At 43.8% G+C, this 27,342-nt stretch overlaps 1 protein-coding gene across 3 annotated transcripts in view; it reads left to right on the top strand.

Annotated features, from left to right (window-relative positions):
* Nucleotides 1-27,342, top strand: part of FGFR2 (fibroblast growth factor receptor 2) — an 81,858-nt gene that overhangs the window by 19,213 nt on the left and 35,303 nt on the right. For 2 of the 3 annotated variants that reach the window (XM_030241431.2, XM_018910562.3), the window contains 4 exons: nucleotides 1,049-1,315; nucleotides 2,028-2,102; nucleotides 9,087-9,256; nucleotides 15,372-15,495. In XM_030241431.2, the coding sequence (XP_030097291.1) occupies nucleotides 1,049-1,315; nucleotides 2,028-2,102; nucleotides 9,087-9,256; nucleotides 15,372-15,495 (636 nt within the window). The remainder of the gene's footprint in view (nucleotides 1-1,048; nucleotides 1,316-2,027; nucleotides 2,103-9,086; nucleotides 9,257-15,371; nucleotides 15,496-27,342) is intronic. The other variant, XM_030241437.2, reaches the window with a different exon arrangement.

Genomic DNA, 27,342 nt, shown 5'->3' with positions numbered 1-27,342 from the left:
AAACCAGTTCCAGAAGCAGTGCCTGTCTGTGGGACAGCCTGAGCTCATCGTAGGTGTGCGGAGCCTTCCCACTGCACTGTGGAGACAGTCTGGAGTGCCCGGGGCTGCTGGTTCTTCCCCCTGCTGAGAGCTGGCCCTGCAAGGGGGTGGTGAAGCTCTAGTAACTATAGGCAGATGTAGTTTTCCAAGGATGTTTTTTTGGAAAAAGACTGTGGTTTGACATTCTTCTCGTTACCAAAGGGAGCTGAGGGATGAGCCATTGCCTTCGGAACTTCTGCGCATACTTCCACTTTGAAAGCTTTGCTTGTGCTCCTGGGTTCCTGCTGGATTCACTTGGGAGAGGTTGTGAAATAAGTAATGAAGCAAAAAAGAATTTAAAGGGAAAAGTTACTGCCATGGAGAGAAGTGCTGGTAGTGCAGAAGGCAAATGTGGAGACTTTGTGACGGGCACAGGGAGAAACATAAAAGGCATCGTATACAGTGTGTATAGGAGCCCATGGGTATTAGCTTAGTGAGTGAAGGGGGTTTTGGGCATCCTTTTCTTTCAAAACAGCCCTTCCCAGGTTTTAAGAATTAAAAAGCAACCCCAAAAAAAATCAGGTGGGGAAAGATAATTATTCATTTGAATTGTGGACCCAAATGCTAAGACAGAAAATGGAATTTGCCTTTTGAACCCCTCCTGCTCCTACAAGATCTTTGAAGCCTCCAGGTTCTGCAAACCTCGTTGTCCCGTGCTCTCTGTGACTGATGAGAAGTGTCATGTGTTGGTGTGGTGCTGGGGACAAGGGACATGCCAAGACACTGATCAAAAGTGCCTGAGCTTTACTCGTGGTGAACTTCTTGAAAATAACTTCTTGAAAATAACTTCTTGAAAATAACTTCAGTTTAATAACACAGAACACTGGGCTAATCTGGACGAAACTTTTTTTAAAATTTAACGTAACTTGATTTCCGTGGATGAAAAGGGCCTTCACTGACCTGTGTTGGAAATTCTCTCCTTTCCCTTCTCTTTCTTCTATTTTTTCCTCCTTTCCTTCCACCTTCGCAGAGCCGCCAACCAAATACCAAATCTCTCAGCCAGATGTTTACTCAGCACTTCCAGGAGAGACGCTTGAGTTGCGCTGTCAATTGAGAGACGCCGTCATGATCAGTTGGACTAAGGATGGGCTCCCTTTGGGGCCTGACAATAGGACAGTGATTATTGGGGAGTACTTACAAATTAAGGATGCCACAGCCAGAGATTCGGGCCTCTATGCTTGCACTGCTGTTAGGACCCTAGACAGTGATACTCTGTACTTCATTGTAAATGTTACAGGTGAGTGAGTCAAACACAGGGTTTTGCATGCAGAAGCTGTAAGATGTGATGTTAAGACAAGTAATGACCTAACATGAAACAGTCCACTAGGGCACAGTGAGTTGAGTTCTGTAGCTGTAAATGTTATCTCCAAAATTTAAATTGTATCCCCAAATTTTTTGGGATTTTTCTCCTTGTCCTGACCCTGAAATGGGCTGTTTGTATCTACTCCTTTTTGCTCCATGAGCTCTGCAGAGTTTAACAGTTGCTGTAGAGCTCTCTGATTTATGCCACTCTGACAGGATTAAATTAGAGTTGCTGTGATGATGATAAAGCCAATAGAATGAATACAGATTTTTGCCCCCTGCATCAGAAGAGGAAAATGTGTTCTTATATCCTTCAAGTTTAGAGATAAATTGTACTGGAGATGCTCAGTTCTATTCAACTGCATTTCTGTAAAAGAAGTTAAAATATTAAAGAAAAAGAGATTTTTGCAATTAGCAAACTCCCTTGGGAAACTGTAGCACTTCAAGACTATTAGCAAGTTTTGTTACAATTTTACATGGAAATTGCACATTTTGTGGCTGGATTTTCTTTTTCTCTAGCTTCTGCACCACTAACCTAAACACTTGTTCTTCTTAAAATACAGTCTTAAGATGTAGCTTATCAATTTGTTTTTCTGTTTAAAAAAAAAAATAGCTGGTTTAAAGACTTGGTTGTTTTTAATGTGCAGATGCTCTTTCCTCTGGGGATGATGAAGATGACAATGATGGGTCCGAGGACTTTGTGAATGACAGCAACCAGATGAGTAAGTAACAGCAAACTGCCAGAAGTCACTAGCAAGATCCACGTGGAAAATTATGTCCCATCTCTTGCACTCCTGTCCTCAGAGCTTCTTGATTGTTAACTGCATGTACTGTCAAATCTTTGTCCTCCTCTGTTTTCTGTTTCATGTAGCTCGTAACTTGGAAAAGAAAAAGAAAAATAAACTAATATTCTTTTGAACGTGCTTTTCTGGTCTGTACTTTCTTTTTTCCCTTCTTCCTGGCATTTCTGCAGTTTCCTTTCTTTCTGAATCAAAGTTTGGTCTGTGTCTGGTTTAGACTCTTGACAGATGAACTAACTTTTCCTGAACCTGAGCAGAAATTCAACAGAAGAAACAAAGATCCAGCTCATTTTGTTGAAAGGTGGTATGAAAAATTAAAAAAAAATTAAGTTGTGATGAGGAAAATCCTTCAATCCCTAATCTCACCAGAAATCTCGTCAAGGAGAATGAATTTGGAGACAATGAGGTTCTTTTGTCTGCAAAGGACCTTAAGGTTTGTTGCAAAGAAGGCGATTCAGTGCTAAACCCACATTTTATGTTACTGATGTGTGATGAAAATGGGCTGAAAGAGTCTTAGACCTATCTGAATGCGCTAAACTTTGTCCCTTTAGAGAATTCATAAAGCTATTAATAAGCTCTAAATAGAGCACTCTCTAAGAGGGGAAAAAAAAAGTATGTAAAATTGATATTGGCTCCTGATGCCACTGTGCAGTGCTGCAAAACCCCCTCGGTGACTGGTGGTTTGCTGTCACTGGTGCCTGGTAAAGTCCCTAACAGAGAGAGAGAGCACAGAAATCCTTTGGGAGAGATGTCAGTGAGCAGCACCCACAGAGGGCAGGGTGCTGCTCTGCCTGGTCAGGAGCTGGCAGCTGCCCTGCAGCTCAGAGCACTTGTTCAGGTGAGAAAGCACCGGCCTGATTTTGGCTGCCCCATTTTGTGCCTTTTGTGTGCGGCTGCCCCCGGCCTGAAGCTGTGAAACTTTAGATGCTATTTAAAGTGATATAAGTTCCTAGCTGCCTGTTTGGCCTCTGCCATCTGTTAGTGTGATTAACCCCGGGCTGATGCACAGGTGCCTCTGGAAGGGGCTGAGATCAGGCAGCTGGAGGCTGCCCTGACAGAGGAATGCGATGGCAAAGAGAATTGGAGAGCTTGGAAAAGGGACACTGCTTTTAAAAGAGGTTGTCCTGGCAAAACCCACCAATCCAGGCAGTGTTAGCTCTGCCCTGAATGGAGCCATCGTTAGAAATTCCTGTTAGGAAACATTTCTGATGTTTGCTGCTCTTTAAAGCTTTACTGCTGTTGGTCAGAAAAGGGCTTGTGATATTTTCGGTGCCAATTGTGCTTCTGATCTGCAGTGGTGGCTTTGGTGATCCATGGTGAGCATAAATGGCTTTTGGGAGAAGTGAAGGACCTGCTCTCAAGGCAGCTGTGCTCTGTGATGGCCTCAGAAGGATTCCTGCCCTTCCAGCCCCAGGGAGCAGTGCCCAGCGGTTGCGCTAATGACGTTCTTGTAAAACGAGCTATCATTTTAAGCTGCTGTTAATCAATCTTGATTGGGGAGCTGGTGAAAGGCCCTTGATAGTGTCCATCTGCTGGGACAGGGGTGTGTGCTGCAGCAGGGGCCAGCACACTTTCCCTGCTCTGAGTGAAAGATTCCTCTCAGGCGTGAACGTTCAAACATCGCGGACGGCGGGGAAAGCGCAGCCGTGGAGATGGAAGGGAGGAAACTGCAAAAGACAGATTTGGGCCTGAGCAGAGCATTCCACAGGCAACTCCTTGTTGGATTGCTCTTTAAAAGGTGCCCACTGTCTGCTGAGGAAGCAGCACAGCCTCCCAGGGTCTGAGCTGGAAGCAGGAGGATGCCTGAAGGGTCACCGTGTCCCTCCAAGCACTCTGTGTTCAATGAAAAGTTGCATCACAGTAACTCCCTTGGTTAATACAGGGCTGCTGAAGGAGCGTTGTGATTTGGCAAATTATATGTGAAAGTCAGGGGTGGGACTTGGTATGGTGTGCCTTGTAAGCCTTCTTTTCCTCTTCCAAATTTTCTATCACATCCAAGAGGCCACATGTAATTGAAGGTACTGTGTTAGAAGGCAGATGGAGGAGTGAGCCAGGAGCTGTCTTCCCTGGGTGTGCTGTGGGGAAGGCAGTGTACACAATGGCCAAATGCCCTTTACTTCCCTGCCTGTGGGGTGTTGAGCCTGGCAAAGTCCAGGACCTCACAATAGTCCCTGGCTGCTGCTCTTCTACAGAAGTCTTTTAAGTGTTTCCTCAGTCATGGTTTGAGCTTTGCAGATCTCAAATGATTTAACTGATACTTTACATACAAATTATAGCTGTGACCATTAAGGATAAGCAATGGAAATTGGCCTGGTTATGCCTTTACTGATGGAAACAAAAGGCCATAGTCTTCAAAGGTTGTTGCTTTTTGATGAAACAATTCTGATAAAGTCCAGCTGTCTTGGCATGTTAATTATGATGAGATGAGGCAGGAAATGGCTGTAGTGCCTTCAACAGGAAGCTGAACCTTGGCATTCTCATTCCTGCATACTTAAAACTAAAACAAACCTTTTAGAGCTGTATAATTTACACTGCTAAGTATTCTTTTAAGCTGTTTTATTTTCTTTGCCTCTGTTGCAAATACACATTTCAGAGGCCAGGGTTTCCTAATGCAGGTGGAGAGGCTGTTGAGGAAATCTAGTGTAATTTTCAAGGCTGCCCAGAAAATACAACTGCTCTTGAAGGCAGTGGAGGCTGTAGGTGACTCTGTAGGTGTGAGGAGCAGCTCGTCCTTGGGAAAGGAGGGCACTGGTGTGTACCCACGTGCCATTTGACCACTGGCTACATGTGTATTTTTCAGTAAGAGGCACACAGAGCAGATTTCACTCTGTGTTTGCTGTCCCTTCAGCTTGACAGATACTTTAACTGTCTGAAAAAACCACTGTGGTAGATTTGTTCCAGACTGCATCCTGAATAGCTTTTTATTACTTCCAGCTTTTGTTGAAGGGATTAGTGCTGGTGGGGAAGGTGCAGGATTGGTGCCACTGCAAAACGGTCCCCTTTCTCTACAAAATGGCTTTGTTGGCAACTCCAGTTTTCCCCCTTGTTACCCTAAAAATGGGCCTTAGCTTGGTTCTTGGAGGGTCATCTCCAAGGACTTTCTTTACAAGCTTAAGTGCTGATCATCATTCAGTGGAAAAGACATTGCAGGCACTTACTGCCGTGTCCTTGTTGTGATTTTGAGAGGTAGCCCTAATTTGAAGGATTTCTATAATCCTGATCTGATGCTGGCAAGGCAGCAGCTGTCATGGTGGTGCAATCAAGCCCAGAAACTAATTTATTGTGTAGACCTCTAGGTAGCCCTGAAGATGCTGCTGCTCTGCCTTGAATTCTGGTCAGGCAACTGGAGGCTTTATGACTTTTTTTTTTTCTTATCACCCTTTAAACAATTTCTTCTGGGCCAAGCAATGGTAAATTGGCACCAAGAACAAAAAGTATCTAAATGTAATCCACATGCTGTTCCTTTCATGCCTTGAAGAGTTTCAGAAAGGATGAAACAAGGTTCAAATTCATCAAATCCTGTAGAGTGGAAACCCACTCAGGGGAGCAGCAAAAATTGGATGTTGCCTAGAAGTGTTTTTTAATTAAAGGTCAAATACAATAGTACTGAAAACCTTGAAGGGGTTTGATGTGGTTTATGGCGCTCTGTTGCCTGCTTGAGGTGCTTGTCAGGCAGGCTTGGAGTTGACTACCTTTGTGTTTCTTTGTATTAGATAAGTCCAAATAAAAACTGAGGAGTCCTGAAGTGAAGTGGTCCCCTGGGCTTCCTAATTTCAATTTCACATGCAGGAGATTTGGCTGAATAGATGTAATGTCTGTGCAGTGTGGGTCAGCAGGATATTTTCTTCACTAATGAGAACTCTGAGCAATCAGGAATTCCCACCCATTCCCCTGCTGCTCCTTGCTGATCCATGCTGGAGTCTGCCCTGTGAACTTTTAGCAGTGGTGCCACCACCTAATTCACCTGTCCTGGTGGCAGTGATGGGATGTGATGGACGTGGCCCATGAGAGCAGTCTCACCTGGTGGTGTCTGCTCATTACCTGTGTTCATTATCAGTTTCAGTGAAGCTCAGTGTTTTTCCTCTCAGGACAAATAGAAGCACTAAAAGGTGTTTTAGGTTATGATGATTTAATCTATAAAGAAGAATGCTGTGTGTTAATCAGATCAATCACTGGATGAAAGCACAATTTGAGGGCAAGTGTGATGGTTTGTGGACGTTCCTGCCTTTTCCTCTTTTCCTTGAACATGCTGAGGAGCTGCCAAATGTAGGATGTCTTGAAGCATTTTCAGATGGTGCTTTCCATATGTGATGTCTGCACATTTTTTCTGCAAGCTGACCTGTAATTTAGGAGCATTGCAGGTTATGCTGAGGGTTGTGTGAGGAGAAGCTTTCCAACAGACCTTTCTCCCATTCTGGGGTGTTTCCTTTCCCCTCCTGTGGGAGAAAATGGAGCTGCTTCTCTTCAATCCTGCCTGCATCTGCCTGGCCTCATTTCTGCACCCATCTCTGTCAGAGATTTCCCTCTGTTCGTTTGTTGTATTGGAGCACTTCCAGGAGCAGGTTGTTGATGGAAAGGATAGTTATTTTCAAGAAGACCAGAGGATGGGCTGGACCATAACAGTACAAACTTGGCTGTGTGAAGAGCTTTGTTTGGGGAGCTGCTGCTGCTGCATCCTGACTGACTCCAGTGCCCTGGTCCCACTCTGCAGCCTGCTGGGAGCTTCCCAGAGCTTGGCCCTTCCAGCCCCTGGGCTGCAGGGCAGCTTTGCCATGGGTGAGCTGTGGAGCTCGTGGTTCAGGGGCTGTGCTGGCCAGTGGCTGCCTGTGAGCTCTTGGTGCTCTGTACTGTGAGACAGGTTGGTGTGATGGATGTGGTGAGAAGTGACCCTGCTGGCTGCAGAGCTGCTGGGTTGGCAGTGCCCACCTGGGGCTAAAGCAAACCCTCTGCTCTGCCTGGGGTGCTGATATGACTGGTTTGGATGGTTGATTGTCTTTGACCAGCCCCAGTTTGCTTTGACTTTGTGGGAGCTGTGAGTTGGGCCCGGCAGTTGTTGCCTTGTGCAAGACTTCTGAGCAGTCCAGGGAAAACAGCTTTTTAATCCCTCAGTACCAGCATGTAATTCTGCCTTTGCCTGGTGCATTGTAATGTAATTTGGCCTTTGTGTGTAGCAGTTAATTCCTCTGGTTGGCTTTGTTTAAAGTCTTCTGTTGTTTTAATGTGATCCTGCTTTTAGCAAATAATGTTAACAGTGATTTTCCTTGCATCTCTAATTCACTTTAGTCTGTGTAACAATTTCTCAGTGTTGCAGTTAAATTTTCAATAGTTACTTGATTTTCTATTTTGATTACATGCATAAATTTGCTTTGCTTTTCTACTTCATTAATTTTAACACTAATTGCCACTTCGGGCAAAAAAAAAAAACCCAAACACTTATCGTTCATGGCATCATTATAGGACTTGCTTTTAGAATGTTTTCTTTATACTGAGAGAGACTTTGTTAAAGGATTTATTCCTGTATTTTCTGTCCAGCTGTATTTTTATTTAGAGGGGTGGGGGGAGCAGGAATTCTGAGTTTGCACTGATTGTAAGAACTGCTATAAATATTTGAGGAACGGAAGAATTTATTTATAGTGGAGTGTTGGCCTGCTAATGAAGGAAATGAAACAGGGCTGAGAGAAATGGAGTTATTTTTCTGGACCCCTCTAGTCCTAAAAATTCCACGCTAATCTGATTTGCTTCAGGAAAACTCCATTGTAAAAGAAATTAATGTTTCCTACTATTAAATAGATCTTGAATCTTTAACTTAAAAAAACCCAACTGTTATGGTGAGATGACTGAAGCAATGCCATGAAGTTGTTGAGAAATGTAGATGAAATGCTGCAAGGATCCAGAGCATGGGATAACTTTGTCTTTGGGTCTGTGTGTCCAAGTTTACTTCTGTGAGGGTAAAAGCATATGGGCAGTTGTAAATTTTGTTCTGCTGTGTTTCCTCTGCTGGTACATGACAAATGTGCTTCTCATGATGTTCATGTAGGCACAGGCTGGGCCAGGACATGGCAAGGAGTGAGCGAGAGCCAGGAGAGCCATGTCAGGGTCTGGGAAAATGATCACCTCAGAAAATGTGTGTTGAGAAAGAGGCACTCTCATTTTATGCCATGTTTTTGGATGTCACTGACCCTTTGGACTTCAGGAGGCTCATTAGTGTGGGAAACCCCTCCAAAATGATAAATGTTTTTTGCTGATCCACATTTACTTGTTTGGTTTCCTCCAAGAGAGGAGGTTAAGATTTCACAAATATGTTCCATTTGTAAATTTCTGTGGTTTCTATGGCAGTAGCAGCACAGTTCACCTTGGCATCACACACTGCAGGCTTTACTGCTGTCACACTGGTGGGTGGTTTTATCCCCCTTCTCACAGAAGTGGAAGGAGCTGATGCTTCCAAGCATCTTCTGTCTTGGTCTGTCTGGCTTCACAGCTAAGAGCCAAAAATTCTGGGTTTGAACCATCGCAGTAACTCAGCTGAGGGCCAAAAATTCTGAGTTTGAACCATCGCAGTAACTCAGCTGAGGGCCAAAAATTCTGAGTTTGAACCATCGCAGTAACTCAGCTCGAGGTCCAAAGTTTCTGATGAAACCCGGTCCCTCTGTCTTACTTGAAGCACGCAAAACAAAAGTTGTCTGTGGTTAATTATTGGAATTTTGTCACACATGAAACACCCAGAGCAGCAGACAGAGCTGTTTGCAGAACCCTGGCTGACTCTTGCAGCAGCTGATGCCCACTCGTGTGCTCCATCCAAACTGTGCTTGAAGCGGGTTCCTGCGGCTCTCTACGCCGGTGGAAGGGGCTGGAGGGGGAGCTCAGTTTCCAAGTGCTGATGTTTCTGGATGTGTCCCTTTGGAACAGGGGCTCCTTACTGGACACACACGGACAAGATGGAGAAGAGGCTCCACGCCGTGCCGGCTGCCAACACCGTCAAGTTCCGCTGCCCAGCCATGGGCAACCCAACGCCGACCATGCGCTGGCTGAAGAACGGGAAGGAGTTCAAGCAGGAGCATCGCATTGGTGGCTACAAGGTGAGGGCTCACCATGGCATTTGGTGATTTCTCTTCTTGACAAAAGCTGTTAAAAAAGAAACCCCAACCAAACAACCCAAAACCAGCCCTCTTCCCTCTCCAAAAAACCCAAAAACTTACCAAAAACTTGCTGAAGTCAACAGAAAATATTTTAATGGCCTTGGATCAAACGTGGAAGCAAAAAGAGGTGGTTGTTTTCTTCTGGGGAAGGGTGGGTGGTTTCTTTGGCGGTTACTGAGCACTAATTATTTATTTTTTTTCTGAAATTTAAGCGTCTAGCCTAGCAGTGCAGCTAAGGATTATTTATAGAGACGTATTTGGAAAACTAAAGACTTAGCAAAGCACATTAAGACTGTTTTGCTCTATTCATTTTTGGCTACATTGTTAAAAACATGGCCATCCGCTCTGGTGAGTGTAAGGCAGTTAAATAAAGGAAGCCTTGGAAGTCAAAAGTTATTATTTTCTATAGAGTTTATGGCCTGTGAAACTGAAATGGGAAGAAGAATTTGAGGGGAAAGTAACAGCAATTACTTGGAAGGGTTTGTTTGAATTTTAAATAGCTTCAGATTAGATGTCTTATTCTGAGTTGGTGGTTACTGATTAAGAGAGAGTTTTAGGGAGGCCAGCTTGCTCTGTGTGTTAGTGCACAGACCTTTAACCTTGTGGTATCTGCCTAGGTCAGGTCAGAAGTCAGGATTCGGTCATCTGATCCCTCTCCTCCAAGGAACTGGGAATGCGTGACTTTGGTGGCGAATTGCTGTTCAAGCATGGCCATTTCTGACTCCCCCCTTCACCTCCTGTCTGGCTCCTCTCTCAGCAGTTTCCTCATGTCCCCGACACCTCGGCAGCTCCGCCCCCGGGAGGAGAAGTTTCTGAGGCAGTTCCCTTGTGTCAGGGTTGGAATCCCCATCCTGGAGCTTGTGCTGAGCTGCTCCCAGCAGTTTGCAATGGTTGTTAGACACAGGTTAACTGTCTTTGCTAGACAGAGCTGAGTTCTGAGTCCTGAGGCTGCCCCCCAGTCCTGCACCACTGCGTTGTCCCCATGGGTGCAGTGATTTTGGGGGCTGCCTTGATTGAGCCATTGCTTTCTGAGCTGTTGATTCAGGTCCTGCCTGGTGCAAAAAAATCTGTTTTCCAGTGCAGAGGAGGACAAGCCTCAGTCTCCTTTCCTCTCTAGCTAGATTTACTGTAGAAAGTGTCAATTTTTCCAACATTTGTGTTAGCAGACAGCAGAGCCCAGAAAGTCTCCCTGCATGAGCACTAATTATCTAAGTAGACTTTTCCATCTATGTTTGCTTACACCATAAATTTCTGTTGCTTATGAGTGTACACCTGGCAACACCTTCTGCCTTTCATAACGCTGTGGAGTGTTAATGAATTGGCTCCCATTCAGTGATTTTTGCCCTTCTCAGTGCTTTTTTAAAAACAAAAAAAAAGGCACCAATTAAGGAAAAAAAAATCCCCAACCAAACCAATCCTGTCTTGGAAAATAATAGTAACTGTTCTGGTAGTAACCAGGCTGTTATTTTGAACATTTTGCATCTGATGAAGGGGAAATGAAGATATCACTCTTGAAGACCATGAAGGAAAATGTGTGTCCAGAGAGGCAGGATGGAGATACCTGGTGTCTGCTTTGGGAGGGGGATCTTTGGTGGGGTAAATCAGCTTGGCATTTTGATTCCAGTTTATTTCCCACCTCCAAGCTATGAGTTAAGAGTGCAATTTGTATGCATTTGATACTGATAATTCAGTTTAAAAATGGAATCTTTTGGAGAGATTGTTTGGAGAAATGGTTGAAAACTTGATGGAGAAGATTTCACAGTGCTCTGCGCTGGCACTGCTAGTGTTAGGGAGCTGAGTGAGATCATTTAGAGTTGTGCCCATTAAGGGGCACAAATTAAACTTTTGGTCATGTGTATTAAATCTATACAGTTTCCTAGGTATGTATGTACTCTGGGAAGGAAGCAGAGATGCCTGCTCCTAAAGCCAGCTGGATACATGAAGTCTGTACCTCTAATTCTAAATCATAACTTTTTCTATCTCTTTAGTCCAAAGGAAAAAAAAACAAGGGCACACAGCTGAGGATTTCAGACTTTCTTGTTGCTCATAAAGAGATAAAGTTTTAAATTATCTTGTAGGATTTACTTACCATTGTCAAATCAACCAAATCCATGTATATTCTGTATTCTGTCATTTTGAATCATCATCTTTGAAGATGGAAGCTTGTTCCCAGTGATTGGGTGTTAAAGAGTGAGGACTCCAGATCTTTTTTTTTTTCTGAGCTGTGTCCTCATCCTGTTTGAGGGGCAGGATGAAGTCACTGTGGGCTCATGCAAAATGATAGTAGAATAGAGAGAATTGTATTTCTTGACATCACTATGCCAATGAACTTCTAATGAAGGAGTCCTCAGGAAGGACTGAGTCTGTCAGTGTTGGTCTGTGTTTAACCAGGTATCACAGCAGCTCGTGGTAAATCTTGCACATTAACTTGTCTGGCTGTTGCTTTCTGCAAGGCATTTTTTGCTGGAGATATTCCCAATATTTGGAATGGAATAGCTGGATCCAAACCTGGCCATATCTGACAGAAGAGGCAATCATCCCTTGAAGCCTTAAGGGACAAAGGGAAGGGAAAGAAAACGTGAAGCTTCCCAGTAATCCTTCAGCCACCTCTTTCCTGCTAAGAGCTGAGAAATCCCTTGGTGTATTGTTTTTATCAAAATCAGATAGTGGCCTGTAGCACTTTGTCCCTGGGACTGGGGAATGTCTTGAGTCAATTTGCACTCAGGCAGGCTAGCAGGAGGGTGTATGTTCTGGCCAAGATAGCTTCCAGGGCGGAATTCCTGCCCTGTGACTAATTCTGGGTGGTGAATTTCAAAATTGATCCTTTTATGATCTTTCAAGATATACCCAACTTACTTAAAATAAAGAGAACAGGACCAGTTATTGAATATCTAAATCCTTTTTACTCTGATTTTTTGAGCTGATGCTAACTCATGTTTGTGCCTTTAGAGGCATTTTGTGTTTTCTTTGAGTTGATAATCTAAATCCTCTCTGAGACCACAGGAGCCTTTTCTTTCCTGTACACCACCCAGAAAGCAAATGCACTTCTATCAGCTGGTACTGTTAAAGCATTAACTCATGTGTGTTTGCACCTATGCATTTGGATAAGCTTCATCACTGCAGTTGTCTTAAACACATTGAAATTCAGCCAGGTAAATACAGAGTAAGAAAATTTGTCATTTCAGGAACAACTGCACAGACCTATGGCCTTTGCCAGGGGTGTTCTGTACTTGTTCTCTCTGTCTGAGCAGCACCTCTCACAGTCTGAACTGTGCTGCTTTTGTGGAGAGCTGTATTTTCATTTCTAGTCCTTCTTTCCTTTGAAATGAGTTTAAAATTAATCCATTTTTAGGTAAGGGACAACAACTTTTCATGGCATTATCTCTCTAGTGCAGACACACATTTTAAGACTGAACAGAACTCTCCACTGTTCTTTATGGGATACTCCAAAAGCAGAAAGTTTGTATGAAAAATTCCTTGCCCTTTCCCAGTTCTCTGACCAATATTCCTTGGCATTTTGATTCCAGTTTATTTCCCACCTCCAAGCTATGAGTTAAGAGTGCAGTTTGTATGCATTTGATACTGATAATTCAGTTTAAAAATGGAATCTTTTGGAGAGGTTGTTTGGGCAAATGGTTGAAACCTTGATGGAGAAGATTTCCCCCCCAATAAAGTGCTAAAGTGCCCATAACTAGTCAGGAAAACACCTGGACTAAGGGATGTGGCATGTCACATAAAAAGGCCACATTATCAAAGCCTGTGTTTCAAGCTGTGTGGGTGCAGGGATGTGCCTGGACTGTTGCACATCTGAGAATGAAATGTTGAATTTGGAAATCTTCAGTGAGAGAAGAGGCTGCTCATCCCCAGCAAAGGGGGATTTTCCTGGACTTTGCAATGCTGCACTTGCTTGCACAAAGCACTAAGCCAACAATCTGGTTGGATCCAGATCCCTGCCATAAATCCAGTGGTCTGACAATGTGTCATATCTGCTTTGGACCTCTGCAGCAGTTGTTTAGCTTAACCCAAAGTGGCTTAAGCTGTTGTTTTGTTATAAAGATATTATCTCTGTCCATGGAGTTACAAGAAGGGAAATTGCACAAATACTTTTTAATATTCCCATCCAGTATATCCACTTGTGGCTGTAAGTTATGTTTTCTTATTGAACATAAACAATTTCTTGTGTTTTCCTGTCAAATTAATTACCTGCAGCTTGTTTGCAATTTTTATTTGTTTTAACTTTTGTGGAACTGTGATCTGTTCTTCCTGTTTTACAGTCAGACTGGTTAAAAACTCTTGCTCTGATTCCGAGAAGTGTTTTAACTTGCAATGGCAGAAAGTTCAGGTCACTTTGACCAAGTGTCCTTCAAAATAAATCACAAAGCATTTAATACTCAAAATATTTAGTTGTTCTATTTGTTATTTACCAGCAGTTTATGACAGCAGCTCTTCCTGACCCAAACTTTGACTTTCAGAGTTGCTTAGCAGAACAACAAGATAAAGTCTTTCTAGTTCTATAAACTTACCCTTAGCTCTTCACAGTGTCAGGAAAAATCAAGGTATCATTTTGATGAGAGCACTATAATTGTTTGACCATCAACACGAGAGGCTGAGGAGAGAAGCCTGAAGTTTGGGCTGGAGATTTTGAGGCTGTGTCACACATTTCTCTGACATCAGCTTAGCACCTTCTCCTGCTGGAGTCTTGCCCACACTTTCTTTGCTTTTCAAAGCGCACATGGCCAGTCATTAGCTAATATTATTAGTCCACAACTGAGCAATAAGAGACAAATCCAGCTATTGAGATAATTACTAGCTGGGGAAACTAGGAAAGCCAGGAGCTGCCTATGGAGACAACTTCTCTTCCAAGCTTTGAACTGAAGGCATTTTTACCTCCAGCAAGTGCTCTTGGCACTGGGATGTGGCCCTGTGCAGCTTTTTCTGCTGCATAAGGACCTACAAAATAGTCAGGCACAATGCAAGATTTCATAGCTAGAGTTGTAATAGTGTTTTAAGAATGTATGGTTACTGGAAGTGTCACTGAATGGTCCATAAATTTCTCTGTTGTACAGCACTGAATTGCTGCTTTCCATTTGGCTGATTAAAATGACTGTAGCAGATTGTGTTTTATTCCATTTGCTGAAATATGTACTTTGCAGTTGAAGAATTGTACATTGCAGCTACAGAGAATGTTAATCTTTTTGAGCACTTTGTCAAAAATGTAATGCTAAAACAAGGAATTAGTCCATAGCCAGCAAAAGGTCATTTTGGGAGCCAACTTCTGATGCAGGAAATAAATGTGTGTACAGGATGGCTCTGTATCCTTCCAGTCCTGGGCTGGATCCTATTTTCTGTGAGACCAAAGCCAGTGCTCCTTTGGAGTTCAAATGGGAGCAGAATCAGTACCTTTAATAAATTCTGTCTGAGGGGGATTCTGTGAGATAAATGTATATCCATATGCTCTCTTTCCATGAGGATTTTTTTCAGGCATGATTCTAGGATTCATTTTTTCTTGGGGTACCCCAGAGCAGCAGGAGGTGTTTGGGAGGAATCCCAAACATCACCCCTCAGTTTCTTTAAAATGTGAGCTGTGTCACTGAGCTTTTAGGAGGGATGAAGAGCTGGATGTTTAGGGGATCATATCCATCCTGTCTTGCTGATGGGTAGTTATTCCCAGGTGGCTGTTTGGAGACAGAAGGGGAATAGCCTGAGGGTGTGCATTCACTTTGGAGTGGATTGAAAGGTAAAGCCCAGCAAGACAACTGCTGCTAATTGGTGCCCTCCTGCTCAGCCTCGGAGGACTGAGATGTGCTGGGAGGACTGTGCTTGGAGCAGGGGCCAGGTAGATTTATAGCAGAGGGTGTGAAAGCTTTCACTCTGCAGCCGTGCTGTCCTGAATCAAGCATAAATCATTTCAGCGTCCAGAACTGTCTGACAAGCCCAGGAAGGCTTCCAGCTGTGAATTACACAAGGATAATCATTCAGGGACAGTTCTTTTGGGAAGGGGAGAGGATAAAACTCTGCTTGAGAAGATCCCAACCTGTCTGGTTGCATCCCCCAGGTCCGTAACCAGCACTGGAGCCTCATCATGGAGAGCGTGGTGCCGTCGGACAAGGGGAACTACACGTGCATAGTGGAGAACCAGTACGGCTCCATCAACCACACCTACCACCTGGACGTGGTTGGTAAGTGAAGATCCCATGGGCAGGACACTGTTTTTCACTAATGACTTTCTCTGTGAAAGCATTTGGATCTGAGCTGATACCTTCTGCGTTTACTTTGGAGATGATTTCACAGTACTCCAAAGATAAGATTTCACTGCACAGCCAATTGCTTCATAACTTTATAGATTCATCTGTCTCACTCGTGCCTGTAGGATTAATCTACCCCTGCCTTGGCAAAAAGTGTAATAGCCATGTGCAATATCCACCCACAAGTTTGCCATGACGACCAAATAATACATGCTGATGCAACTTTAATCATTACTATTACAATTTAATTATTACTTGTACAATTGTACTGACACAGACTTTAATAGCTGCAGTTATGAAAACTGTCAAGCAATCCTTAAGAGTCCTGTTATTATAGTATTATAGCTGAAATGATTTTTTTTTAATGGAAAGCTAGATACTGACTTTGCAGCTAGAGCAGATCTGGAGCTTCAGGAAAGGCAGTTTGCATTCACAGCAGTCTGACAGAAATCTGACTGGAGCCTTTTGGGTGGGCTCTGAGCAGTCCCCAGAACACAGATGATAAAAATTCAGAAGTGTTTTACCTGAGGACAAATTCTAAACAGCTGTGTGAATTTTTAAGTAGTAGCAAAGCTGTGATTACGCAGGACTATTAAACACTGGCTTAATAATATTACCTTATTAGTACCTAAATCCTGTTGACTTTAATAAGGCTTACAGATATTTATTTAAGTGGTTTGCTAAATTAGAGCTTGAAATCTCAGGAATAATTTCTGTTCACCTCTAGTCTTGCTGATTAGCCTGGATGAGTGTGAGCAATTTTATTGACTCTGAAGGCATTGCTGTCCAAAATAACCAGTGTGGCTTTTCTTGTAGGACCTTTAGGGATCTGAGCCATGGTTTCTGAAGGATGTCTTGAATGGGCTTGCTCTTTCCACCTTTTGTGAGGTGATCTGAGCATTACAACCTCTGTGAATAGGAATTTTGGTCAATCACTACTGAAAGCAAAAATTAATTTGATTATTGTATGCTATTTTGGCTGGTGACAGTCAGCCCAACTCCACAGATTCTTTGTGGAATATCTTACTGTAAGTGTTATATCTTACTATAAGAGTGACTTAAATGGTGACAAAATGGTAATTTCCCTAGTTCTTGATTGGTTTTACATGAGTAAAAATATATCCCTTGTTTTGGATGGCCTTTAAAAGTAGTGTCTTGTTTCATCTGAGACCACCTAAATCTGCATAAACACCCAAATCCAAGAGAAAACAAAGTGCCAACTTCTTGGGTGGCACAAAAGGAAAACATTCCCTGTGAAAATGCCAAGGAGAGCTAGCCCTTGTGGAGCAGGGGAGGAGAAAGATCACTTTGGGCTGAGGATGCCATCAGACCAGAGCCCCTGAACCACCCAGCTCACCTGGACTTGAGTGTGGGCAGTCAGCACTGAGAGCAGTGAGGATTTTCATGGCCTTGGCAATATTTTGTCACAGGCTGAGCTCTGGGGATGGTTGAGGTGAGCTGGCAAAGCCATTTTTGTTTGAACACTTGTTTAAACAGAATTTATGGAGGGTGCAGCAGCAACGGCTGCTGGGGATGGGTGTCAGTGGTGTAGTGAGCTGTGTTCTGCATGGTGTGGTCCTCTGCTGGCCACCTCACCCAGGGCTCAGGCTGCCTGCAGGGGCTTGCCAGGCTCTAAAAACCTTTCCTTGCTGAAATGAAACTGGTTAAAAATTCCCCTTCTCTACCCCCTCTTCGTTTTCCTGTCCCAGCCTGGCGTGTTTTGTGTTGACCATAAATTTCTTCACCCATTTTTTTTTTCCTAGCAAATGTGTTCATGGATGATGCAGTCACTTGAGCAAATATTTGTTAGAAGCCCTCTCACCTCCTCTCCTGCTTTGAGCCTTTTGAATGTCTTGCATTGAGGAATATTTTGCAGAAGTTTATTTTTCCTGGCAGTAAATTATAGTGACCTGCATGAATGAATGGAATGGTAGTAAGGATTATGTCATTTATTTAAATGTCTAGTCCTTTCCTATAGAGAGGCAGGAAAGTAAATAATGAGGTTTTCAAAAGTGATGAGAGGTTTGGGGTACCCATCTGATGGCACCCAGAGGACCCTGCTTGTGTCCTGTAAGAAATGAAACCAGAATTATTTTTGCAAATAATTCAAAAAATTTGCAAAAAATATTTTGCAAATATTTTTGCAAGTCACAACCTGCGTTTTGGAGTCCTGCATACTTAGTAATTTCACCACTCTTTTTTAAAAATTTCATTTGATGAGTTCAAGGGTATAATTGTGAGTCTGTTTGAAATCCTGTGCATGGGAATGTGCAGCTTGGGTTGAGTTTAGTGTGAATCTCTCAAGAGATTGGGATTTTAACCTACAGGGGGATTGATGTTGGAGCGCTCAGCCATTCCTCTGTGGCTGGAGGTTTGCAGTAATTTGGAGCATAAAATTGCTGAAGCAGTAAATTAAGGCTGGCCAGAAGGGGAAACTCTGACAGTTTTTCTAGTTGAGACAGTTCTACAGAATTAACTTCATGCCCTTTTTTCTGTTTTCATTTGAATTTTCAGTTCCCTTTTTCTGTTTTCATATGAATGTACAGTTCCCACAGGGTTGTGGAGAGTTATGAATGTTTGTTTAGAGGCAATTGCCTACGTAGACTGCATCTTACAAACTTCAGGTCGTAATTTTAGGTCAAGTTCTGTGTAGAAAACTGTCAGTTGAAAGCCTCTGAAATTACTTTTCCTATATGGTTTAACTGGTTCCAGAGCTGATTAAGTGTAAGTAATAGCAAATGGTATTAAACATGGTAACATATTACACTAACATGAGCATCTGACTATATGGTGTAATGTAGAGAACCCTCTGATTATGTCACAGAGTTGGGAGGTATCCCAGCAAAAATCATGCCAAATGGTGACACAATGCTAGTTAGGAATATGCCAATAACTTTCCAAACCTTGAACTCTTTTGACAATTAAAAGCCTGGAGCCAGCAGGGCTGAGAAGTTTTCAGTCAGAATGTAGGTGTGAAGTATTCTCATTTTTACCTTGTAATTACTTGCAAGAACTCTTAAGAGTCAGCTCAGATGGTCTTGTTCAAATTTACAGACCTGGCAGAACCCTTGCACTGATTTTTTTTTTACAGTGAGAGTAGAAAATAAAGAAGAAAAAGAAAGCAGCAAGTCATTGGCAGCCTCTCTACTGCACAGGATACTTGTGCACAGTGACTGTGTAAGCAGGGAATGGCCCATTCAAGTTGGCCAGGATGTTGTGTGCTGGACAAAGTTATTCTTTGAATGTTTGGGATACCCCAATCAATGGCTTTTTCCTTCCTTCTCCATTTCCAAGTGGGGATTGAAGCAGGGCTTTGCTCAGGGACTCAGATGTGTTTGCAGTAGTGGCAAATGGTGGTGATACAAAACTCCACCAGGATGCTGTGAAAGGGAGACTAGTCGATTTTAGCTTTTTATTAGAGTAGCACGCAGAGGCTTCAATTAATATTGGATACTTATTGTCCAGGGCAACATGCCAGCACACAGGAATTGCTTACAACAGAAATACAGCAAGCCCAGGAGAGGGAAATGTCACTGTCCATTTTAGAGATGAAAACCCAAGCTCTGTGGAGTGATGAAATTTCTTGCCCTGGGTCACACAGGAAGCCGGTGACAGAGCCAAGAAGCAAAGCTGGTCTTTGAATCCTAATCCAGTACCTTAATTAAAAGAACTTTCTTTCCCTTGTATAGCTTAGCCCATTAGCTGGTTTTTTACATGCAGCTGAAGTGCCTTTTCTCCTCCTTTGTATTTAACAGTAGGTAGAAACTTGGGTTTTTATGGCAAGCTTGCTAATAGACTAGCTCCACTCTCAGTACACGTATTTAAAGTCGTGCAGTCTGGAGGGAGGAGGACTGAAAACGATGTGGTTTTCACTCACGAGTTGTATTGTAGTGAATCCGGGTTGGAGGAAGCAACGTGGGAATGCAGCCACTGAGACTTGTGTATAATTAGATCACTCTTGGATGGCAATTATTGCTGGAGTACAATTTCAGCAGCAGCAGTTCTGTTTGAGCATGGAGGAGCTAATTGAATTTGGGTTTTAACGGCAGAAGGAAAAGAAGGTTACTCTTTGAGCAGTCCTGCTCCAGGTAGCCATTTCTGCCCTATTTAATGCTGTCATCCTGGGAGACAAAAGATGGTTTGGTTTCAGGTGAAGTTTGCCACATTGCCTCATTTAGTGGGATTTATAAGCAGCTGCTATAGCACAACACCTCCACAAAGAATATATGCTGACCCTGCTATTTGCTATAAAAATGAATATGTTGCAAATAGTTGTTTTTTTCCAAAAGAAGCCCTTTTTCAGCCAGGTTAGCAGTACTTTAAACAGTTCCTAATTTGCCTAATAGCCATGCCTTTGGCTCTCTTTGCTGAGGAGTGAGCTCCAGGGGTGGCAGAGCACCACGCAGCTGTCCCTTAACAGTAACTCATATTTTCATATAAAACCAGTGTGAGAGTAACTTCTCACCCAGAAAGCATTTTAAATGACTCTCAGTTTATAGCTTGTGCCTCAGAAATCTCATACATGAGTGATTTTACTGATGGCTGTGCAGAAAAACAGTTTTATTCTGAATTCTTGGTGGTTTTAGAGGATATATTTTAGGATATTATAAGATATCCTATTTGCTATAGGATAAATTTTGTTCTTGTTTTTTTACGGCACGCCATTAAAAATCTTGCTAAAATGGAATCGACATTTTGCTGTTGGTTCTTGACTGTTTATGTTTCCCTTCGTTTAGACAGAAGGAAAAACTTCTGCTTTTGCTTCTAGTCAAGTTTTATTTTTGGACTTTCATGTGCTCTCCCAGTCTCTAGCTGCGAACATGGCACGAGCACATACTTTTTTTTTTTTTTTAAAGACATGTTTCCATTTTGTCATTCCCAAATTCATAGAAACATATGGATTGTTGTTTGCTTTTGCTGAGGCTTGTTGAAATAAAGCTCAGAATTAGTTTGACTCAAGTACGGTTCTCCCCTTAACTTCCAAAGAATTGTTTTTAGGATTCGGGTTACATACGAAAAAAGGAACTGACACCAACTCAATAACATGCCTTGGGTGTTGCATCATTAATGTCTGGCAGGAGGTAAGGGCAGGTATTACAACCAAGCCTAAACTTGCATTTCTGGCAGATGTTCTTGTAGTTGTTGACTGGCTCTTTACAAGGACAAGCTTTGGCTTGATGTCTTCACCCCGAGCGGGACAAGACGAGGCAGGGGCAGAAAGCACGAAGGAATCCAGGCTGATGCCTGCCCTCAGGTATCTGGTTAAGCTGAGAGGGAAGATGCTTTTATTTTAATGTGCTGATAAGCCCAGAGTGTGGACTTTACACCTGGCACCAGGCTTTTGGCAAGGTGTGTGCATCTCGGGAGGAATTACGCAAATTGTTTAGCGCTGGGGGCTGTGTGGTTTGCTCCTGAAAACAAAGCCCACACTGTGATGGTTCAGCTCAGGCAAAATGAAAGCTTATGGGCTCCCCCCTCCACTTCCTTAATAAGGTACAAATATTCCAACCCTGTAGTTTTATAGCATTAAAGCTTCTGATTTCATTGGAGTAGTCTGGCTAAATTACATTTTATGGACAAATACTGGTGTCATTACTTCATCTGCTGGGTGAACAGTGAATTTGTCATGTTTGGAATGCTTCCTGCAGAGTCTGCTGGGGAGGACTGGTCTCCCTGTCCCACTTTCTGTCTTATTACAGCCCCAAGGCAGTTATTTCTCTTTCTTTTGATGAGTGATGAACAGGATATTGTTTCAGCTCTGTTATTATAATTTTTAATCATGCCTTCTAATTTGTGTTGTATCCTACTTGTGGAAGTGCAAGTAGGAATTTGCAGGAGTTGTCTGAAGATGCAAACACGGGACCGTTGCCTTGTTAATGTGCAGTTGGCACGTGTCAAAAGCCATACCTGTGCCTCATAGGAGGGGCTTTCTGACCTGATCCAGGCTTTTCTCACAGCTTTATCAGTGAAAAAATGGAAGTGTAATTGGCAGTACATTGGTAAAACTATGTCTTAAAAAAATAGAAAAAAACCCAAGCTAAAAAAATGATTATAAATATAGAAAAGCTGTAAATGAACTGTGATACAAGTTGGCTGATGACATATTAAAGACAAACACAAGGTTTACAATCCAGGAGAAATAAAAGATAAAGGTTGTTACCAAGGTGAGAGGAATCAGGCAGTAGGAAAGCATGGACAAATCAGTAAAATGTAAAATTCTGTGTCTAATGAAGAAAAAGGTCTCACTTAGTGTTGGTCTCCTCTCCTCTCTTTGCTCTGCAGACCACTCTGTGTGACCTGACATCCAGAGGTGGCTGTGATTTACAGCTTTTGAGGGTTTTAAGCCATTATGTCATCTTTGGATTGCTGCTGTTCCTGCGGTGCAGCTTCCACAGCTGTTGTTCCATTTAGACATAAAAAGGCACATTAAAAATCAGAGTTTGGTAAACAGGTTGAATATTGAGCTGCTCTGTACATTTAAGATACTGAGTTTATTTTTTTCAGATTGCTCTTTGAAAGGTAGCATGAGTATGCTGAAATTTTTGACTTTTCATTTAAGTAAAACACTGATGCTGTCAAACTTAAGCAAAGGAAAGAACCCAGCATGACAGTGTATTAGTTGGAATAATTTATCTTTTTTACAAGATGCTTATAAAAGTCTAAAATGACATATAATTTTAGGGGGTTTTTAACCACCATCACAAATAAGGTGATCAAAGCATCAGTTGTTTTGTATTCTGCATTTATAAGTGAATCTCCATGCATTCCTTAGTGTTCATACCTGCAGCACTGTTTCTGCTATTCAGATGGATTATGTGCATTACCAAGCAACATAATTTCATTGCAGCAGTTGCTTTCCTTTGATATTTGTGCACCTAGGGTATTTATGAGCATACCTGTGTCTACATTTGAGTGAATATTCCAGCAGATGGGTTTTACTGCCCCAAGTGCTCTTCAGTGACATTTTCTCAGAAAGCAGCTCTGGCACCTGCTGCTCAGCCAGAGGTTGGTGGTGGTGCTCCTGTCCCTGCTTCCTAGGAAGCTGTCCATTTTTGCTGAAAGGCAGGAAAATGATGGTGCAGGAATGGTGTGGATTATCCCCAACAGGCAACCAAGCCCCACACAACTCCTGCCATGGGATGGGGGAGAGAATCAGAAGGGCAGAACTGAGGACTAGTGGGCTGAGATAAGAACAGTTTAATAATTTAAATATAATGACAATAATGAAAAAGAAAATAAGGAAAAGAGAGATAAATAAAGCTCAAGAAAATCAAGTGATGCAAATGAAAAACAATTGCTCACCACTGACAGACCAGTGCTCAGCCAGTTCCTGAGTGGCTCCTGGCCAGCTTTCCCACAATTTATGCACTGAGTATTTGGTCTGGAATATCTCTTTGGTCAGCTGTCCTGGCTGTGTCCCACCCCAGCTCCTTGTGCCCCCCAGTTATCCCCCCTGGCAGGGCAGCAGGAGGAGCTGACAGGTCCTTGACTGAGTGTGAGAGCTGCTCAGCAACCACCAAACCATCTCAACATGATTCTCATCCTTAACCCAGACAGGGCACTGTACCAGTGCTAAGAGGAAAATTACCTACCCCAGCCAGGACCAGACAAGAGCTGTGGAAAGTCAATAAATCAGCTTTGTAGTTCTGGAGCACCAAGTTTGTGTCCAAGTGTGGCCAGCCTGTGAACGCTGCTGCGTCTTGTGAAATTTACTTGGATTTACCCAAATTACTGGAAATAAAATGACAAATATGTATAATCAGGGTCTTCCCATGTGCAGTCTTCAGCATCTGGCCCAGCTTTCAGAACAGTGGATGTGTGTTGCAGAGGGGAATGTGGTGCTGATGGAGGGATGCCTCCAAACTTCACCACCAGGGAAGGGAAGCCCAAAGGGCTCAGTGAGGGCTGACACAGACGTGTCGTGAGGCTGAGCCAGGACTGTCCAGCACTGAAATTCTGGCTGCTGGAGCTCCTGTTCTGCCCTGAGACCTGCCCAGTCAGTATGGTCAGTCAGCTCCTGGTTGGCTGTGTCAGGCAGGGAGCTGGGGAAGGGTGAATTCCACAGTGCTTCCAATAATTTCACACCTGCATTGCTCAATAGAGCAAATGTGCTGTGCAAGAAAAGGGGGGAGAAGTGTAGAAACGTAAGGAGTGCTTTTAAAGCTTTACATAATCTTTTCCATTTTACTTTAAAGGCAGAGCTGTTTTCAGGCAAGGAAATTTGGCAGATGAGAACTCTGTAGCTGGGTCACAATACCAGCAGAAATAATAACTCCCCCTGTGTGCTTTATGGCATCACTGGGTGCACTGGTGAGCTAAAGCCACTGCAGCTGGGAGAGGACATCATCCCTGTGGGAGGGATGCTGTTTGCCAGGCATGCAGTAAACCTTTGGCAGAGCCTGCTGGAGAGCCCATTCCAGTGATGCTGGACCCAGCATTGTCTCTGGTTATTATACAGCAGCTGAGTGCTGGGAGCTGTGCACAGTACAAAGGATGATATCTCTGGGTGTAAAAATTAATGCAGTCTCTGGGAACAGCCAGAACAATAAAATTTTACCACTTGTCTGTGAGAAGTCACAAGCTGTTTTTCATATTCTCTTGTAGCCTTTTTCTTTTAGGATACCCTGAAAAGAATATCAATGAAAACTGTAGCCTCTCATTGTTCTGTTTGCCATAATTTTTTCACACTAAAATAAGGCCTCTCCTCCACCCTTTGTTCAGACATGTATGAAGCATTTGCTTATGCATGCACTGTGTGAGGGACCCTGCAAGGGAGCTCCAGCATTAGTGTTGGATAACTCTTGCTGCTATGACTTTTTCTGCTCCTTGGGGCTGGTGAAGCCCACGCTGTCAGCCTGACAATAGGGCTTTGCTTTTAAGGGCAAACTGGTCTTAAAACCCTGTTGATAATTTCATGTTTTAAAGCAAGAGCATTCATGTTTCCTGCCGAAGCCTCAGGCTTGCTGGATGTCCCGGTCTCTTTTAACCCTCAGATACATGTGTCATTTGAAAGGACAGCTTTTAACTAGTTCTGATTCTGATTTTTTAGTTTTTTTGCTACTGTTTTCATTGACAACAACTGGGCTTTGTATCAAGCCAAATAGGTCAGTCTTGCTTGCTGTCTCTTCCCCATCTTGCTGCCCTGTGAGAAAGAGGTGTAAAGGTGTGCAGAGATGGATTTTCAGCTAAAATGCAGTTAGGACAGAGAACTGAAGCTCTGCTGTAGAGCTCTATCCAAGGAGACAGATGGGTAACATCAGTGGGAGCTTTGCCTGCTTGGGAAACAGTGCCATTACTTAAAATTAGAGGTGAAGGTGGTGAAGCCAAGGACAAAGAGTTTGAACACACCTGTTTAACTTCTGTGAAGATTTTTAAAAGGCACTGCCTTTAACTTGGCTGGCCTTGGTGAGTAGAAGGGCTTGAGTGTCTCAAGGAGGTTGGATGGGGTGGCAGAGGCTTTGCTATGGGCTCTGCTTTCAAATATGTGACAGGACTTTAATATTTAGCATTAGAATTCTTTAAAAATGTTCAAATGTTTAACTTGTGAAAGTATTCAGTGACAGCAGGGATATGAGGAGTCTGCTTCCCTGCTGTCTCAATCTCTGCTGACTGCTGGTACTGCCCAAAAACCAGAGCAGAGCTGGGTGGTGGGGCCCAGAGTGAGGCACAAAGCAGCAAGAAGTGCCTCAAATTTGTGTAAAGGGCTTCTAAATTAAAAGACAAAGGGAGCTTAGATAATGGTGATGGAGGCTGGCCCCAGGTCACTGAGGCTGACTGGACCTCCAGTTGCAATGATGCCCCTTTGAGCTTTGGCCCCCAAAAGAATTTCTTCAAGTAGTGTTGGGCCAGTAGGAAATGCTGCCCATGGAGACTCCTGCTGTACTGGAATGTGGAGTAGCATGAACCATTTGTTGGCTAGTAACTACTGGTTAGAAGATGCCAAAATTTGTGAGGTGTGATATCATCAGTCCTGTAGTGCTGTCTGATCCATAAACTGTTCTGCAGGTCTGCCTGAGAGGCTCCTGTTCTTTATCAAGTGTTCTTGCCAGGGATGGTCTTTATCTCTTGCTGTTTCATGACAGTGATGTTAATCCTTCCAGCCTTCAAGCATCTTGTGATTTTGCAGAGTTTAGGAGGAGACCATCATCCCTAACTTGCTGTGGGCTCTACCCTGGCATGTGTAAATTTCCCAGGAAGTGATGACTGGAGGGGTTTGTCTGTGTGTCTGTTTGAATGGAACATGACAGCTGAGCAGCACTTCTGACCTGGCTGTAAACAGCACACAGTGCCTCACTCTGTGCAGAGAGGAGCCCAAAGTGACCTGCAGCTGGTGGAGCCTGCTCAGCTCCTGCCTCGTGGGTGTCTGGTGTGGGACATTAATGAGCAGAGGTGTTCTGCCTACACCTGCTTGGTTCTTTCTGATCTTCTGAAAGAGCAGCCAGCACTCAGCCTTCCTCCTCCACACCACAGAGCAATGGTGGAGTTAGGAGCGTTCTGCTTCCAGGATTTCAGAGAGCACAGGTTCCCCTGAGCAATGGATTTGTGCTGGGGAGGAGAAGTGAAGGTTTGGCTTGGCCCATGTGCAGAGAGCTACCTTGAGGGAGGAAATTCCTGTGGGGGCTGGCATCTCTTTGGCTGGACCCCTCCTGCACCTCTCCACCTCGGGGTGTGGAGTGCAAGTCTGGTTCCAAACGGGGTCCAGTGGATGAACTTGGATAATGGATTTATGGAGAAACCCAAGCTGCAATTCCTCATTCTGCAGCTGTTCCTCAGAAAGGCTCTCTGATCCAGAGAACAGTGATTAATCCAGCCTGAGTGCTTGTGAATGGATTTGCAGTTAGTGTAGGTGGGATCTTTCCTGAAGGGTGGTGATCCTTGTGTTTCTCCTGGCAAACTGGCTCCTTTGCATTCAGCTAGAACAGGATACAGGATAGAAACCTGAAACTCACTGCTCACTAACCAGTAAGGGTTTAATAATCTTATCTTTCTTCTAATGGTTGGTATTTAGCCCAAATAGATGCTGATCAGGCACTGATACCCTGTGGCTGCCCCCTTGGCTTTAGTCAATGCTCCAGTCCTGTAGCAGGTACCCACATCACCAAAACCAGCATCAGAGCCTGCAGGAGCAGTACCCACATGCACAGTCTGCACAGGGATGTCAGAAAGGGAGCACAGAGACAGAGTGGCTTGCACAGATGGAGGGAGCTGTTCCCTCAGACTGTGACTGAAATGGTCACTAGGGCCACTTCTGAGAAGAAATCATGTTTCAGCTTTGAGGTGTTGCAGGGTGACCTGTGTGAAGCTGGAGCTACACCTGAGAGGGTTCACCTTCCTGCCTTCAGTGGTTAAAGCACCTGAAAAGTTACCACAGAACTGCCCTTCCTGATGGAGCAGTTTTGGAAATCCCATGGGTGTGGTTGGATGAAGGCATGAGGAGAGGGCTCTGGGTGTCCCAGGGAGGGGTGGCACTGCTGGAGAGGGCTCTGTGTGTCCCAGGGAGGGGTGGCACTGCTGGAGAGGGCTCTGGGTGTCCCAAAGAGGGGTGGCACTGCTGGAGAGGGCTCTGGGTGACCCAGAGAGGGGTGGCACTGCTGGAGAGGGCTCTGTGTGTCCCAGAGAGGGGTGGCACTGCTGGAGAGGGCTCTGGGTGTCCCAGGGAGGGGTGGCACTGCTGGAGAGGGCTCTGGGTGTCCCAGAGAGGGGTGGCACTGCTGGAGAGGGCTCTGGGTGTCCCAGAGAGGGTGGCACTGCTGGAGAGGGCTCTGTGTGTCCAGGAGGGGT

Source organism: Serinus canaria, chromosome 6, assembly GCF_022539315.1.
Source record: "Serinus canaria isolate serCan28SL12 chromosome 6, serCan2020, whole genome shotgun sequence".
Classification (NCBI taxonomy): Eukaryota; Metazoa; Chordata; class Aves; order Passeriformes; family Fringillidae; genus Serinus; species Serinus canaria.
Note: the sequence above shows the minus strand (reverse complement) of the source record. Positions and strands in the feature narration are given on the sequence as shown.